A 15,342-nucleotide genomic window follows, 5' to 3' on the forward strand; every position below is an offset into this window, starting at 1 on the left:
ATGCTTAGCAGTTGGTAAAAAGGTTTATCTTGCAGCATTTCATGTGCTGTTAAATATAATAATTTTACTGAAAATACAAGGCACATTTACTAAGGAAAACACTACATTTTCAGCAAGTGGGTGAGATGTGAGCATGTTTGGCTGCCTTTCAGCTAACATGGTGGATGATCTAAAGCAAAGCAAAGGAGAGAAGTTACTTTAAAAAGAGGGAGACTTGTGCTGTGGGAGAGAAAAGAGAAGACAAATGCAATGGAGACTTTCTTAAATTAGCTTTCTTGTGCAGAAGTCAGACTGGCTTACAGGTGCAATTGGGACCAAAGCACAATCCTAACCTGGCTTAAATTCAACAAGAGGGTAGAAATTCAACTGGGCCTGTTTATAATTGTGCAACACCCCAAGTTAGAGGACCAAGGACGGCCCAAAACTCGCCTCATTAATTTTTATGCGTGAGTTCCCCGTCAGCGCCCATCACACTCCCACAGTCCAAACTTGTGCATTTAAAGAGTACGAACTTCAGGCCACTTGCCTCGCCAGTGCTGGCCTAAAGCTAAGTCTCGGGAGCTGGGCTGGAGCAGATAATAGTGGTATGGGGCAAAAGGGTTAATCGTGACGACTGTGGAGATGGGGAGGCCTCCTCGTCCTCCTGAATCCACAGGAAGGCTTTTGGAAAAAAGGGAGTTTTTTTTTTAATGCACTTTTAGTTGACCGCCACTAAAGAATCCTGAGTGGAGCAGGCCCGTTGTCTGTCCTGCTTATTGCTTCCCAATTTCTATGATGTGTGTATATATATATATAGAAGGAACCAAATGCCTGTTTAATGCAGCCACCAGGGACAGCTGGAAAATTGTTTTCCAGGGGTCTTTGGGGCGCAGAACCCTAATCCCCAAAGGTGGACCTCATTTCCCATCTGGAAAATGGGCATGAGGTCCAATTTCTATGCCATGGCATTTGTGTTATAATGATCAATGTTATATTTTCCTTGTGATTTATTTCCTACAATAGTATCTACACTTCAAAGTACTTCATTGGCTGTAAAGCACTTTGAAAGTTCTGGTGGTCATGAAAGGCGCTATATAAATGCAAGTCTTTGTTATGAAATCTATATAGTAAATTACAAAATCTATACAGGGCTCCTCACGGTTGAGTGCTTGACAGGTGACTTATTCCAAGGTCACTCGCCATGCTGCTCTTGAACTAGCCACTACTGGAATGAGACGCCTTGGTGACAGTTGATCCCTGTCCGCCTGAGGGATGGGGGATGGGGCGGGGTGGTGGTGGGCCATCGGATATCCGCTCAGTCCCTCCCCTCAGTAGGAAAGATCAGGAACCCATCAAGTGGGGAACTTACTTATCCACATCCTACTGTTTGTGTCACGGCACACTGGTGTTCAGCCATGCTACACCACTAATTCACTGTCTCATTGGCAGAATGCATCATGTTCATAATCAGCACTAACCTCGGTCATTCCTGCCTCCTGTCACCTTATTCTACCCTCTTCTGATATGATTTCAAGCTAGAATGTGATTCCACTGATACTTCACCCATTTGGATATTTATTAAGTGCATGTCTAGACAGTGAATGTCTGCTGGCTATTTGGCTGAAGTTGGGGGGGGTGGTGGGATGAAGGGGAAATCATTTGCGAGACTGACCCCGTCCTTGCTCCAAATTCACTCAAAGGTATCATCTCGGAGGAGTCAGTGGGCAGCCTTCAGCACAATGAGCACTTCCTGATGTTTCTCCTCACTTGAACAGGGGCATCAAAGCAATCATAGCACTCTGACTGCCTCAAACATTTAGCTCAGCATAAATGATAGGCAGGGTCCCTGATGTTTGTGCTTTGTATAAGCTCAGTTCTGCACCAGCTTGAACATTTACTCAATAGGCGATCGGTGGCAGGGAAGGAGTGGGGGGAGGGTGGGGGGGGGGGGAATGGTAGGGGGGAGGCCGAGAGTGAACCCCATTCAGCAACTGTTTTGATTCTTTCCAACACGGCCCAAGACATGTCAGTTTACCCACCTGGACAGTGCCCCCATATTTGTCACAGTAGGCACCCCAGTAGAAAAGTCTCTCAATAGATGAGTCCACTTCTCTTTCAGCCTCCTCAATATCGACGCCAGTCAGAGTGCTCAGCTGTTGTGCCATCTCTTCCCGACGCACCTCTAAGTTCTCGGCCACGTAGTAAACAATCTGAGCCCGGTTGTGGGCAGCTCGCTTTCCCCAGCTGCGTGGGACAAATCACAAACCTTTCATTTTCCTGTCCTGCTTTCTTCAGATTCTTCACTGCCACCCACTCTGCCTTTTTGCTGGTCTACAACTTTCAGGAATCAGCAATAACAGCCTAATCCTAATTAAGCTGAATTGGGTCTCTCTCTTCCTCCAGGGGAGCCTATTTTGGACTTCGTGTGAAATCCTCAATGAAAATCGTCAATGATTTCTTGTACAGTTGCAAGGCAGCCCTCAGAACACAGACCTTTATCCCAGTGCCCGTGGCACTCGGTTTGAGACCTGCCCTACCCACAACTCTTGTCCAGTGTTCACACATACCAGAGATTTTTTTATTCATTCACAGGATGTGGGCATCACTGGCAAGGTCAACATTAATTGCCCATCCCTAACCCTGCACCTTGAGAAGGTGGCGGTAAGTCGCCTTCTTGAACCACTGCAGTGCAGGGCTACTGTACCGTCATGGTTTGGTACAACTGAGTGGCTTGCTAGGCCATTTCAGAGGGCAGTTATGAGCCAACCACATTGCTGTGGGTGTGGAGTCACATATAGGCTGAACTAGCTAGACTGCAGATTTCCTTCTCTAAAGGACATGAGTGAACCAGAGGTTCTGGTAATTACATAGTCACCATTATTGATACTAGTTTTTTAAATTCCAGATATATTTAAATAATTACGTTTAAATTCCCCAGCTGCCATGGTGGGATTTGATCTCCAGATCATTAGTCGAGGCCTCTAGATTACCAGTCCAGTAACATAACCATTATGATATAACTCCCATAGAATATCTTCCCCCCCTTGAAAAGAATCAATGGGGTGGGGGCAATGTCCACACACACTCCCACAAAATTGAAAACAGGGATTCACGCCAACTTGTGGATTTATTTTGCAATGGAACTTTTACAACTACTCACCCTGGTGCTCCTGCATGAGCAGCCTCGACCGCATTTCGAACATCTTTCCGGTTACAATCACCGACATAGGCCACGGCCCTGCCACAGTGGTCAAAAATGGGCCGCGAGTACATGCTATAAGGCCTCTTTTGAGCGCCTCCGTAGTATAGTTTATATGTACGGTCAATGCTGCAGGTAAATAAAACACCAGCGAGTCAACTGAGTATATGAAGACAGTTGTGTTTATAGGGCTTAGTGACAAAAATCCCACATTTTCTCACCTGGGAATGGCATCAGTCTGGAGTAGCTTGGATCCGGCTACCTGTCCTGGAATTGGTGGAAGATCTGCTCCATGCCCGGCTGCAAATGTTTTATACTGGATCTCCCCTGGGCTCGGCTGGGGTCGTTCCTCCCAGGCAGGCCTCACGTACTCGTACAAGCCCTAAATGGGAAAGTGGGGCGCGGGAGGATGAAAAGGCAGAGATGAACAACTTCAAGACTATTTTTCTGCTTTATCCCATGGCTATGGGAACATAGTGAATCCCAACCAACTGGAAAACTGATCACAGACTGAAAGGCAGCCTCACCCTTTTTGTACAGATCCCACACCAGCACAATAGAAACACCTTCCTTGTGCAATAAAGGAGAAAGTCTAAAATAATTCTTTATCATTCACAACATTCCCCCTCCCACCCCCGATTGAATGCAGTGGGAATGTGACTGCAGACTGCCCCATAAACAACATGGAGCTAGCCCACCCTAGCAAAACATACTACTGGCTGCATATCCAAGTACACATAAAGATGCAGAAAGTTTTCAATGTAGTACATTGCCCTCTTTTCTCCTGATTTCCTTCTTGTCTCTTGACTGGCACTGTTTACCATCTGAAGTTCTTTGTCCCATTCCACCCCCACAGCAACAGGCAATTCTCAATTTCCTCTATGCAACATTTAAAATTTTACTGCACACACAGAACGTCTGTTAAAAATTTGCTTCACATGTAGTCGTTGGGAATGCAGAATTAATCTTTAGAACGATAAAATTGGGTATGGAATATGACTGTTAAGCTCTGCTGCAGCACTGACCTCTTTTCCACCATCCCGTCCGAAGCCGCTTTCTTTGTACCCACCAAAGCCAGCCGCAGCATCGAACATGTTGTGCCCGTTCACCCAGATGGCACCAGCCTTCAAACTAGGGAGAGCGTTTATTAGTGAATCAGGAATATTGGCACTGAGCAATCACATGAAGGAATGTGGAGAGGAAAGGGTGGAGAATGAAAGGAGGAAAGAAAGGAGTTGGAAGGAGAGGGAGAGGAGGAGCGTGAAAGGGAGAGGCAGGGAGGGAAGGGCAGAGGGAGGAAAGGGTGAAAGGGAGAGAGGGGCAAGGAGGGTGGGGACAGAAGAGAAGGAAAGGGAAGAGAAGGGGAGAGAGGGAGGAAAGAGGAGGCAAGAGGAAAGGGGAGGGAAAGGAAGAAGGCAAAGGTTGGAGAGGAAGGAAGAGGAAAGAAAGCAGAGATATTTAAGGGAAAGTGTAAGAAAGAAAGGGAAAGGAGGCAGGGGAAGTTGCTGCACGCCCCAGCACCCCCACCAATCAATCCACAAACAGATAGATTAGATCACCTCATTGCCACCTCCAGTGCCAATGGCAGATTTTCAGTCCAGACGCTGCCTGCGAGTCCATATGGTGAGTTGTTTGCCAAAGCAATTGCCTCCTTCGCAGTACGGAATGTCAGAGCTACCAAAACCGGTCCAAAAATCTAAAGAATTCAGAGATGATCACTCATTAAATGCAGCAACAGCAGAAATCCACCACACAGAGACTACTTTCTCCCTGCTGCCCAGAGGCCAAGTTTATTCCTGTCGAAGACTAAAAGCAGAAATAATTTCCAGGTTCAAAGCAAAGAAATGGCTCAACTTTCACTGTGTGCTTTGAGGTTTTTTGAACCCATCACAATCCAAACTTGTAAAGTCTTTTCCATCTATTAATAAACCAACTCTTCCCACTTTCTTTGTCCACATTCCTCCGCAACCCTCCCCACCCTATGGGATTCGTCATTAACTTCTGTGTTTTCTTTGTTTAATTATCAAGATATTTATACCCTGTGTGGAACTCAACTCCACCCACAAAGATTCCAGAGCGTGATTCCTTATTTGTGGCAAGTTAGCATATCTCAGGAAGATATAGTGCTTTTCACAACTTTAGGTCGTCCCAAAGTGCTTTACAGCGAATGAAGCACTCTTGAAGCGTAGTCACTGTTGTAACGTACGAAACGGGGAAGCCATTTGTGCACAGCAAGCTCCCACAAACAGGTTTGTGATAATGGCCAGATAATCTGTTTTTAGTGATACTGACTGAGGGATAAATATTGGCCAGTACACCGGGGTGAATATTCCTGCCCTTCTTAAATAGAGGCATGGAATCTTTACATCCACCTGAGGGCAGACAGGGGCTCATCTTAACATCTCATCTGACAGGAGAGGACAAGATTGGCTGGGTGCCTTCTGTGGTCAAATAGCCTGCTAATATTAATTTTGTACACCCATACATGGAGATTTGCTGCTTTGGGGAGGTACTGGTGTGTACTGCTGCTCATGAAACCAGACCCCATCAGGATAGGAAGGTAGGCTTATACAAATATAGTACATTCTCGGGTATTGTTTTATAATTCTGCAAACTTTGAGGTACTAAAGGGAAGGGTCACAACCATTAAATTAGTTGCTGTACGAGAAAATGAAATCTGTTCTTCGAAGAAGATTCCAAATACCTCTTCACGGACAACACGGGAGACTGTGTTCACATTGGTGATGAGGGTGGGTGGATAGAAGAGACCCTTCTGTGGCATATTTTCACACATCTGGTACACCTGCAATGAGAGAGACAGAGTGAGTAAGTAAGGTGTGAAAACTCTCAGCTTCAAAGCTCCCTAAAAATTCAACAAAGGGAAAACCACAATTCAGCTGCGCTGGGTCATGGTGAAGGAAGACCCCTCCCCCTCTTTAGTTAGTCATAGAATCAGAGAAAATTTACAGCACAGAAGGAGGCCCTTTGGCTCATTATGTCTGTGCTGGCCAAAAGAAGAGCTATATAGCTGAATTCCATTTTTCAGCTCTTGGTCTGTAGGTTACGTCACTTCAAATGCCCATCTAAGTATTTTTTAAATGCGATGAGGGTTTCTGCCTCCAACACCCTTTCAGACCAATATGCTCTGGGTGAAAGAACTTCTCCTCAAATCCTCTCTAATCCTTCTACCAATTACTTTAAAGCTATGCCCTCTGGTTATTGAGCTTTCTGCAAAGGGAAATGGGTTCTTCCTGTCAACCCTGTCTAGGCCCCTTAAATTTATACACCACCAATAAATCCCCCCTCAGCTTCCTCTGTTCCAAAGGAAACAATCCCAGCTTCTCCAATCTTTCCTCATAGCTAAAATTAAATAAAATTCTCCAGTCCTGTTTACTCAGCAACAATAAAATTCATTAGGAAAAAGATTATACAAATAAAAGTTTCCCCTGATGACCCATAATTAGTGCAATAAGTAGTTGAGCCTAACACTGCTGTAATCCCTGGTCTATGCTAAGTTATCCCATTCATCTCAGTAGCAGCATCACAATTGGCCTCAGCACCCCTGAGGTAGGGAACAGAGATAAAAAGCACATCTGTTCACTATTTGGTGACCTCAACTGGAACTGCATGTGGTCTACATCAGCTGAGGACAGGATCCAGCTCAGCTGTAATAGTCACTACAAGTTAAATTGCCAGCTAACATTCATTGTCAAGGCCGCGTGTGCAAATTAGCCAACTGAGTGAGTTATTGGACGACATCAGTTGCACTTCATCTTAGGAGGGAGTTAAGGCATTCAGGAGAGATGGGAAGGAAAGCTAGCTACAAATAGGTAATGAATACAATCACTCTAGAGTGAAACGTAACAGTGACTGTTGGGACAGGCCAACATTCCAAATTCCAATTACTGACTTACAATTATTTTCAGATTCAGAAGCTAACTTCCACAGTACAGATCACCAAGCTAGACAAGGGAAATTGATGACGCCTACTTTTTGGGTTTTATTTCCACCTTCATAACATCTCCCGACTTCGCCAGTGTCTCAGCTCATCTGCTGCTGAAACCTTCATTCATGCCCTTGTTACCTTATGTTACCTAGACTATTCCAATGCACTCCTGGCTGGTCTCCCACATTCTATTCTCCGTAAATTTGAGGTCATCCAAAACTCTGCTGCCCACGTCTTAACTCACACCAAGTCCCGTTCCCCTATCACCCCTGTGCTCACTGACCTACATTGGCTCCCAGTCAAGCAACATCTTTATTTTAAAATTCTCATATTTGTTTTCAAATCCCTCCATGGCCTCACCCCTCCCTATCACTGTAATCTCCTCCAGCCCCACAACCTTCCAAGATGTCTGCACTCCTCTAATTCTGGCCATTTGTGCATCCCTGAATTTAATCGCCATTGGTGCCACACCTTCAGTTGCCTAGGCCCCAACCTCTGCAATACCCTCCCTACACCTCTCCACTTCACTTTCCTCCTTTAAGACACTCCTTAAAACCTACCTCTTTGACCAAACTTTTGGGCAACTGACCCAATATCTCCTTTTCTGGCTCAGTGTCTCACTTTGTTTTATCATGCTCCTGTAAAGCACCTTGGGACAGTTTATTACGTTAAAGGTGCTATATAGAGATAAGTTGTTGTTATTGCAATAGTTTGAAGATTATAGGAGCAAGGAATAATTGAGGGAGGCAAGGGATTCCAGTTCTGAAGCCATTGAAATAATTAGTTTAAGCAGGAGATGGTATAGTGAGGCATGCTTGCAATATAGTCAGTCACCAGCAGGGAAGAGAAGGGTTGGGATTATTGATCACTAACCATAAATTGCCTCTAGAGGTTATCTAAGGGGAATCTCTACAAGAGGCACATAGATTGCTACGCATCCAGTTTGGACTGGCCAGTTCCAAATGCCAGCCCTCACCAGAATGAATCAAGGTACTCTGGGACAGGTATCCTTCCCCATAAATCAGGTCACCAGAATGAAGGAGAATGGAAGGAGGTCAAAAATGGAAAATCTCCATCAGCCAATGGATTAATTTTCAGTGCAAGTACCACATGTATTATATTTCCCAATGGATACATTTTGAACAGATAATCTCTCTTCAGTTAGTAGCTAACATCAAATCTTGTGCATGACTTAAACCTTCATGCAAATATAGGAATTTGCTCACAGGAAGAGAAGCTTCAATAACTGAGCAGTAGCTAAGGCAAATATGGCTTTTAACATCTTACCTCTGCTCCTTCACCCCTAGCCTGCTCTACATACTCCATGATTGTCTTCATCTGCGAGTCATCCACCAATGCGCCCATGTCAATGCCCTTGTCCAGGCTATCACCCACACGTAGGTGTTGCATCCGCTGCTTCAGCCGGGAAATCAGGTCTTCAGCAATCGACTCCTGCATCAGAAGTCTGGAGCCTGCACTGCACACCTACAACAGAGGAACATCATCAATCCTGGGGAGACACAGAGCATCTTTTTTATTTTCCAGCTGTGACCGTGATGCCAACACTGGAGATGGAATACTTTCCATCTTGAGCACTCTGTCAGTGCCAGGCATTTCCTGATCAGCTATAGCATTGTTAGATTCAGAATAAAGCTCCCTTTGCTCAACCCCAACCATCTGTCTTAACCCTGCCAACCTCAAGAGAGAGCCAGCTTCCAAGTAGAGAACATCCACTTGGAGAACCAGCCATCCTTGTGAATCTGGCCACCATAGTGTCAAAGTAAGAGAAATGTATACTGCCAGACTCCTGCTGATGAGGTATGGAGATAGCAACGTTGTTGATTTGGCTGTTCTCAGCCAGGGCATTGAAACTTGATCCAATTGGAAATGGCAGCCCTCTTGTACCTTACCCAACTGATCATTCTTCGTATGCAATCCTAGGTAGCGTGTGGAAAGACAATTTAACCAGGGGACCGCGCATCACGGCTGAGCCCTACGTTGTCCTAATCAAACACAATCACACTATGGCACTTTTCACCAAGGTCACTAGAGAGTGGTCAGGAGCTGGTTTCTCCACCAGCCTGGCCCAAGGTACTGAGGCCAATCTAATTTACTGGATAGCCATCTTAATTAAGGTCCCTTGAAACATTATCACCATAGCCTGTTACAGCCTTGCTGGAAATCCTTCCCTTTGAAGTCCATTATTACCAAGTGAAATAGAATACTCCAACAACACCCAATTTTGAACTGGGTTCCAATGGCACATCCTCTCAGGTGTATGTTGCTTGGTGTCTGGACAATATATAGCAAGCAGTGTACATCAGCTGAACTCCCAACCACCAGCCTCACCTGTCCTTGGTTGAACCAAATTGCATCCACCAGACCTTCCACCACACTGTCCATATCAGCTGTATCGAACACAATAAAAGGAGATTTCCCACCAAGTTCCAGTGATAGTTTCTTGCCGGTACCAGCTGTAGATCGGCGGAGGAGCTGCCCGACCTGTATGGCACAGTAGAAAGGTCAGGTTACATCAGCAGCATAGCTAAACATAAAAGCTTCTGAAGGGAGTAAATACTGAGAAGTTGCTTCCCCAGCTTGGGAACCTATAACACAGCCTCAAGATAAGGGGTCAATCATTTAGGACTGAGATGAGGAGAAATTTCGTCACTCTTACAGTTGTAAATCTTTGAAATTGCCTACCCCAGAGGGTTGTGATTACTCCATCGCTGTGTATATACAAGACTGAGCTCAATAGATGTTTGATCGCTCAGGGAATCAAGGGCTATGAGGAGCGGGCAGGAAAGTGGAGTTGATGTAGAAGATCAGCCATAATTGTATTGAATGGCCAGTGGTCTAATCCTGTTCCTATTTCTTATGTTCTTATTAAAACCCAAATTAAAATCAGGAAATGGACATCGAACTCAAGAACTTCAACCTTTTGAGAGAACAACTAGTTTCCACAGCTGGCTAAAAGTCACATCAGAATTTGCCCTCCTTCTCTCCATAACTCTATATACGGGGTCTCCTGAAGCCATTTATACTGCGTCTCACAGCCTTTTCTGGTAACTTTTTTTTAAAGAGATTTAGTTTAGAGATACAGCACTGAAACAGGCCCTTCGGCCCACTGAGTCTGTGCCGACCATCAACCACCCATTTATACTAATCCTACGCTAATCCCAGTCCAGAGTGTCTGCAGCCACGGCATGCGGTAAATCCATTGAGGTGAAGAAGGAGCTGCGGGACCCGAGAGAAGTCCTGTGAAAAGGTGCCCCGAACACCCAAAACATCCACGAACGGCCCCCCCGGCCGCAACTTCAAAGCGCCCGCGGGAGATGGCTCGGAGAGCATCTGCAGCGCACTGTCGGCAATGCTGCATGCCTTTATTTAAACCACTGCAAAAAAAAAAACCCTTAGCAAATGTAATCACCTCTAAGTCTGCCAAATGATGCTTCACCTCCCGAAGGACGTGGATGAGCTTTCCGGACGTCGATGGTGGGCACTGAGGAAATGGCTTATTTACCTGCACCAGATTCCACCCCCCCCTCCCCCCCCTTCCACCCCCCCCCCCCACCCCCCGTCCCCTTCCCTGCTCCACCCTCTCAGCTCACCCCCTCACAACCCCGTCCCAGCCCGCCCCCCCCTCGCACCATCTTCACCCCGCACCCCCTTCCCCTGCACCCCCCCCACCCCCTCCCTCTACCCCTCCCCCTTGCATCCCCTCCTCCCACCGGCACCATCCTACACCTGTGTAGGGGCCCCAACAACCCCACTGCCTTGTGGGCGTCTCGGGAGAGACCAAGGCTAAGGGAGTAAACCCTAACAGAAAATCCGGAGCGGAACCCCGTAGGCGGTCATGTGTCACCTTTGGCATGTTTCCGGCAGTTCCTGCAGCCATACTGGTGCCAAACGTCGTGTCCTGCACTCCTTTGGACCCCACCAGAAAGGCCGAGAGGGGGGTTTTGACGACTGGGCAACTCTCAACCTCCATAAATTTGCCCAGGCATGCGCCATGGAGAGGTCACTCCATAGTTGCCTCACAGCGACTGAAACAACACGGAAGGCAGCAGTTACGGGTTATAAGTCCAGATAAATTGGCGTAGAAACTGGGCGCCACGGGTTGCCTTTGTCGGTGGGAGAGGTCATTGCACCTCACTGGACAGCTACCGCCCGCCTCAAACCGGGCAGCCCCCGGTCAATAAGGTTCTGTCCCGCCACAGTCTGCCTGCTTCAATGGGTGCTTGGAGCTCAGGGTCATTGCCCGAAAGGTGGACTGATACACCGCACCAAACAACATGAAAAAAGGAAAGGTACCAGCCCTTCGCTTTGCAAGCTGGAACGTCAGAACTATGTGTCCTGGCCTGTCGGAAGACCTTACACAAATCAACGATTCTCGGAAGACCGCCATCATTAACAACGAGCTCAGTAAACTCAATGTGGACATTGCAGCACTTCAGGAGACTCGCCTCCCCGCGAGTGGCTCTCTAGCAGAGCAAGACTACACCTTCTTCTGGCAGGGCAGGGATCCTGAAGAACCAAGACAGCATGGAGTGGGCTTCGCCATCAGAAACTCCTTGCTCAGCATGATAGAGCCTCCCTCAAATGGCTCGGAACGCATACTGTCCATCCGACTGCTCACCACCTCTGGTCCAGTACACCTACTCAGCATCTATGCTCCAACACTCTGTTCCGCACCTGAAGCTAAAGACCAGTTCTATGAACAACTCCATAACATCATTAGCAGCATCCCCAACACCGAACACCTATTCCTGCTGGGGGACTTTAATGCCAGGGTTGGGGCCGACCATGACTCATGGCCCTCCTGCCTTGGGCGCTATGGCGTTGGAAGGATGAATGAGAACGGGCAGAGACTGCTTGAGTTGTGTACCTATCATAACCTCTGCATCACCAACTCGTTCTTTCACACTAAACCCTGTCACCAGGTTTCATGGAGGCACCCAAGATCACGTCGTTGGCACCAGCTAGACCTCATTGTCACAAGGCGAGCCGCCTTAAACAGTGTTCAAATCACACGCAGCTTCCACAGTGCGGACTGCGACACCGACCACTCCCTGGTGTGCAGCAAGGTTAGACTCAGACCAAAGAAGTTGCATCATTCCAAGCAGAAGGGCCACCCGCGCATCAACACGAGCAGAATTTCTCACCCACAGCTGTTACAAAAATTTCTAAATTCACTTGTAACAGCCCTTCAAAACACTCCCACAGGGGATGCTGAGACCAAGTGGGCCCACATCAGAGACGCCATCTATGAGTCAGCTTTGACCACCTACGGCAAAAGTGCGAAGAGAAATGCAGACTGGTTTCAATCTCATAATGAAGAGCTGGAACCTGTCATAGCCGCTAAGCGCATTGCACTTTTGAACTACAAGAAAGCCCCCAGCGATTTAACATCCGCAGCACTTAAAGCAGCCAGAAGTACTGCACAAAGAACGGCTAGGCGTTGCGCAAACGACTACTGGCAACACCTATGCAGTCATATTCAGCTGGCCTCAGACACCGGAAACATCAGAGGAATGTATGATGGCATGAAGAGAGCTCTTGGGCCAACCATCAAGAAGATCACCCCCCTCAAATCTAAATCGGGGGACATAATCACTGACCAACGCAAACAGATGGACCGCTGGGTTGAGCACTACCTAGAACTGTACTCCAGGGAGAATGCTGTCACTGAGACTGCCCTCAATGCAGCCCAGCCTCTACCAGTCATGGATGAGCTGGACATACAGCCAACCAAATCGGAACTCAGTGATGCCATTGATTCCCTAGCCAGCGGAAAAGCCCCTGGGAAGGACAGCATTACCCCTGAAATAATCAAGAGTGCCAAGCCTGCTATACTCTCAGCACTACATGAACTGCTATGCCTGTGCTGGGACGAGGGAGCAGTACCCCAGGACATGCGCGATGCCAACATCATCACCCTCTATAAAAACAAAGGTGACCGCGGTGACTGCAACAACTACCGTGGAATCTCCCTGCTCAGCATAGTGGGGAAAGTCTTTGCTCGAGTCGCTCTGAACAGGCTCCAGAAGCTGGCCGAGCGCGTCTACCCTGAGGCACAGTGTGGCTTTCGTGCAGAGAGATCGACTATTGACATGCTGTTCTCCCTTCGTCAGATACAGGAGAAATGCCGTGAACAACAGATGCCCCTCTACATTGCTTTCATTGATCTCACCAAAGCCTTTGACCTCGTCAGCAGACGTGGTCTCTTCAGACTACTAGAAAAGATCGGATGTCCACCAAAGCTACTAAGTATCATCACCTCATTCCATGACAATATGAAAGGCACAATTCAACATGGTGGCTCCTCATCAGAGCCCTTTCCTATCCTGAGTGGTGTGAAACAGGGCTGTGTTCTCGCACCCACACTTTTTGGGATTTTCTTCTCCCTGCTGCTTTCACATGCGTTCAAATCCTCTGAAGAAGGAATTTTCCTCCACACAAGATCAGGGGGCAGGTTGTTCAACCTTGCCCGTCTAAGAGCGAAGTCCAAAGTACGGAAAGTCCTCATCAGAGAACTCCTCTTTGCTGACGATGCTGCTTTAACATCTCACACTGAAGAATGCCTGCAGAGTCTCATCGACAGGTTTGCGTCTGCCTGCAATGAATTTGGCCTAACCATCAGCCTCAAGAAAACGAACATCATGGGGCAGGATGTCAGAAATGCTCCATCCATCAATATTGGCGACCACGCTCTGGAAGTGGTTCAAGAGTTCACCTACCTAGGCTCAACTATCACCAGTAACCTGTCTCTAGATGCAGAAATCAACAAGCGCATGGGTAAGGCTTCCACTGCTATGTCCAGACTGGCCAAGAGAGTGTGGGAAAATGGCGCACTGACACGGAACACAAAAGTCCGAGTGTATCAGGCCTGTGTCCTCAGTACCTTGCTCTACGGCAGCGAGGCCTGGACAACGTATGCCAGCCAAGAGCGACGTCTCAATTCATTCCATCTTCGCTGCCTTCGGAGAATACTTGGCATCAGGTGGCAGGACTATATCTCCAACACAGAAGTCCTTGAAGCGGCCAACACCCCCAGCTTATACACACTACTGAGTCAGCGGCGCTTGAGATGGCTTGGCCATGTGAGCCGCATGGAAGATGGCAGGATCCCCAAAGACACATTGTACAGCGAGCTCGCCACTGGTATCAGACCCACCGGCCGTCCATGTCTCCGTTATAAAGACGTCTGCAAACGCGACATGAAATCGTGTGACATTGATCACAAGTCGTGGGAGTCAGTTGCCAGCATTCGCCAGAGCTGGCGGGCAGCCATAAAGACAGGGCTAAATTGTGGCGAGTCGAAGAGACTTAGTAGTTGGCAGGAAAAAAGACAGAGGCGCAAGGGGAGAGCCTACTGTGCAACAGCCCCAACAAACAAATTTCTCTGCAGCACCTGTGGAAGAGCCTGTCACTCCAGAATTGGCCTTTATAGCCACTCCAGGCGCTGCTTCACAAACCACTGACCACCTCCAGGCGCGTATCCATTGTCTCTCGAGATAAGGAGGCCCAAAAGGAAAAAAGGACGCTAATCCCATATTCCTACCACATCCCCACCTGTCCCTATATTTTCCCTACCACCTACCTATACTAGGGGCAATTTATAATGGCCAATTAACCTATCAACCTGCAAGTCTTTGGCATGTGGGAGGAAACCGGAACACCCGGAGGAAACCCACGCAGACACAGGGAGAACTTGCAAACTCCACACAGGCAGTACCCAGAATTGAACCCGGGTCGCTGGAGCTGTGAGGCTGCGGTGCTAACCACTGCAACCTTTGGATGAACATGTTTCCCCTACTTCCCTTCTTATTCCGAACTTCCTCATTCTCAACCCTCCTCAAAGTGGGGCAATTTAACTGGACCAACTTTCTCAATTTCGCTCACAATCTGGCAATTAGATCACCACAAAGACAGCTTGTTTCCAAAAAGAAATAAACCCAACATCCCATTGAGGTTGTGAGCATAGGGCTGGAAAAATTCCCCTGTGGAGAATGAGCTAGAGCAACCATTTAGTTCTGCAAACATTGGCAAGTTCTCTGCCCTTCAATATCCATCGCCTTTTAGTCCATGTCTAGTGGCAGCTCCTCTCGCACCGACCAAATTCTTGTCTATATCTTTTGAGAGTTCACACTAGAGAATAATTTCTGTTTTAACAATTTTATCCCTGCCCTTTCTGAAGACGTTGATGATTTTTGGG

The 15,342-nt window shown here is 47.4% G+C and overlaps 1 protein-coding gene across 1 annotated transcript in view; it reads right to left on the reverse strand.

Annotated features, from left to right (window-relative positions):
* The window catches only part of aldh16a1 (aldehyde dehydrogenase 16 family, member A1), a 53,159-nt gene that overhangs the window by 9,938 nt on the left and 27,879 nt on the right, over window positions 1–15,342 (reverse strand). The window contains exons 7-14 of the mRNA XM_068019686.1: window positions 9,474–9,626; window positions 8,412–8,609; window positions 5,883–5,981; window positions 4,738–4,874; window positions 4,204–4,309; window positions 3,400–3,560; window positions 3,140–3,307; window positions 2,019–2,223 (exon numbers count right to left, since the gene is read on the reverse strand). Of these exons, the coding sequence (XP_067875787.1) occupies window positions 2,019–2,223; window positions 3,140–3,307; window positions 3,400–3,560; window positions 4,204–4,309; window positions 4,738–4,874; window positions 5,883–5,981; window positions 8,412–8,609; window positions 9,474–9,626 (1,227 nt within the window). The remainder of the gene's footprint in view (window positions 1–2,018; window positions 2,224–3,139; window positions 3,308–3,399; window positions 3,561–4,203; window positions 4,310–4,737; window positions 4,875–5,882; window positions 5,982–8,411; window positions 8,610–9,473; window positions 9,627–15,342) is intronic.

This window comes from Heterodontus francisci, chromosome 41 (assembly GCF_036365525.1).
Source record: "Heterodontus francisci isolate sHetFra1 chromosome 41, sHetFra1.hap1, whole genome shotgun sequence".
NCBI classification, from domain to species: domain Eukaryota; kingdom Metazoa; phylum Chordata; class Chondrichthyes; order Heterodontiformes; family Heterodontidae; genus Heterodontus; species Heterodontus francisci.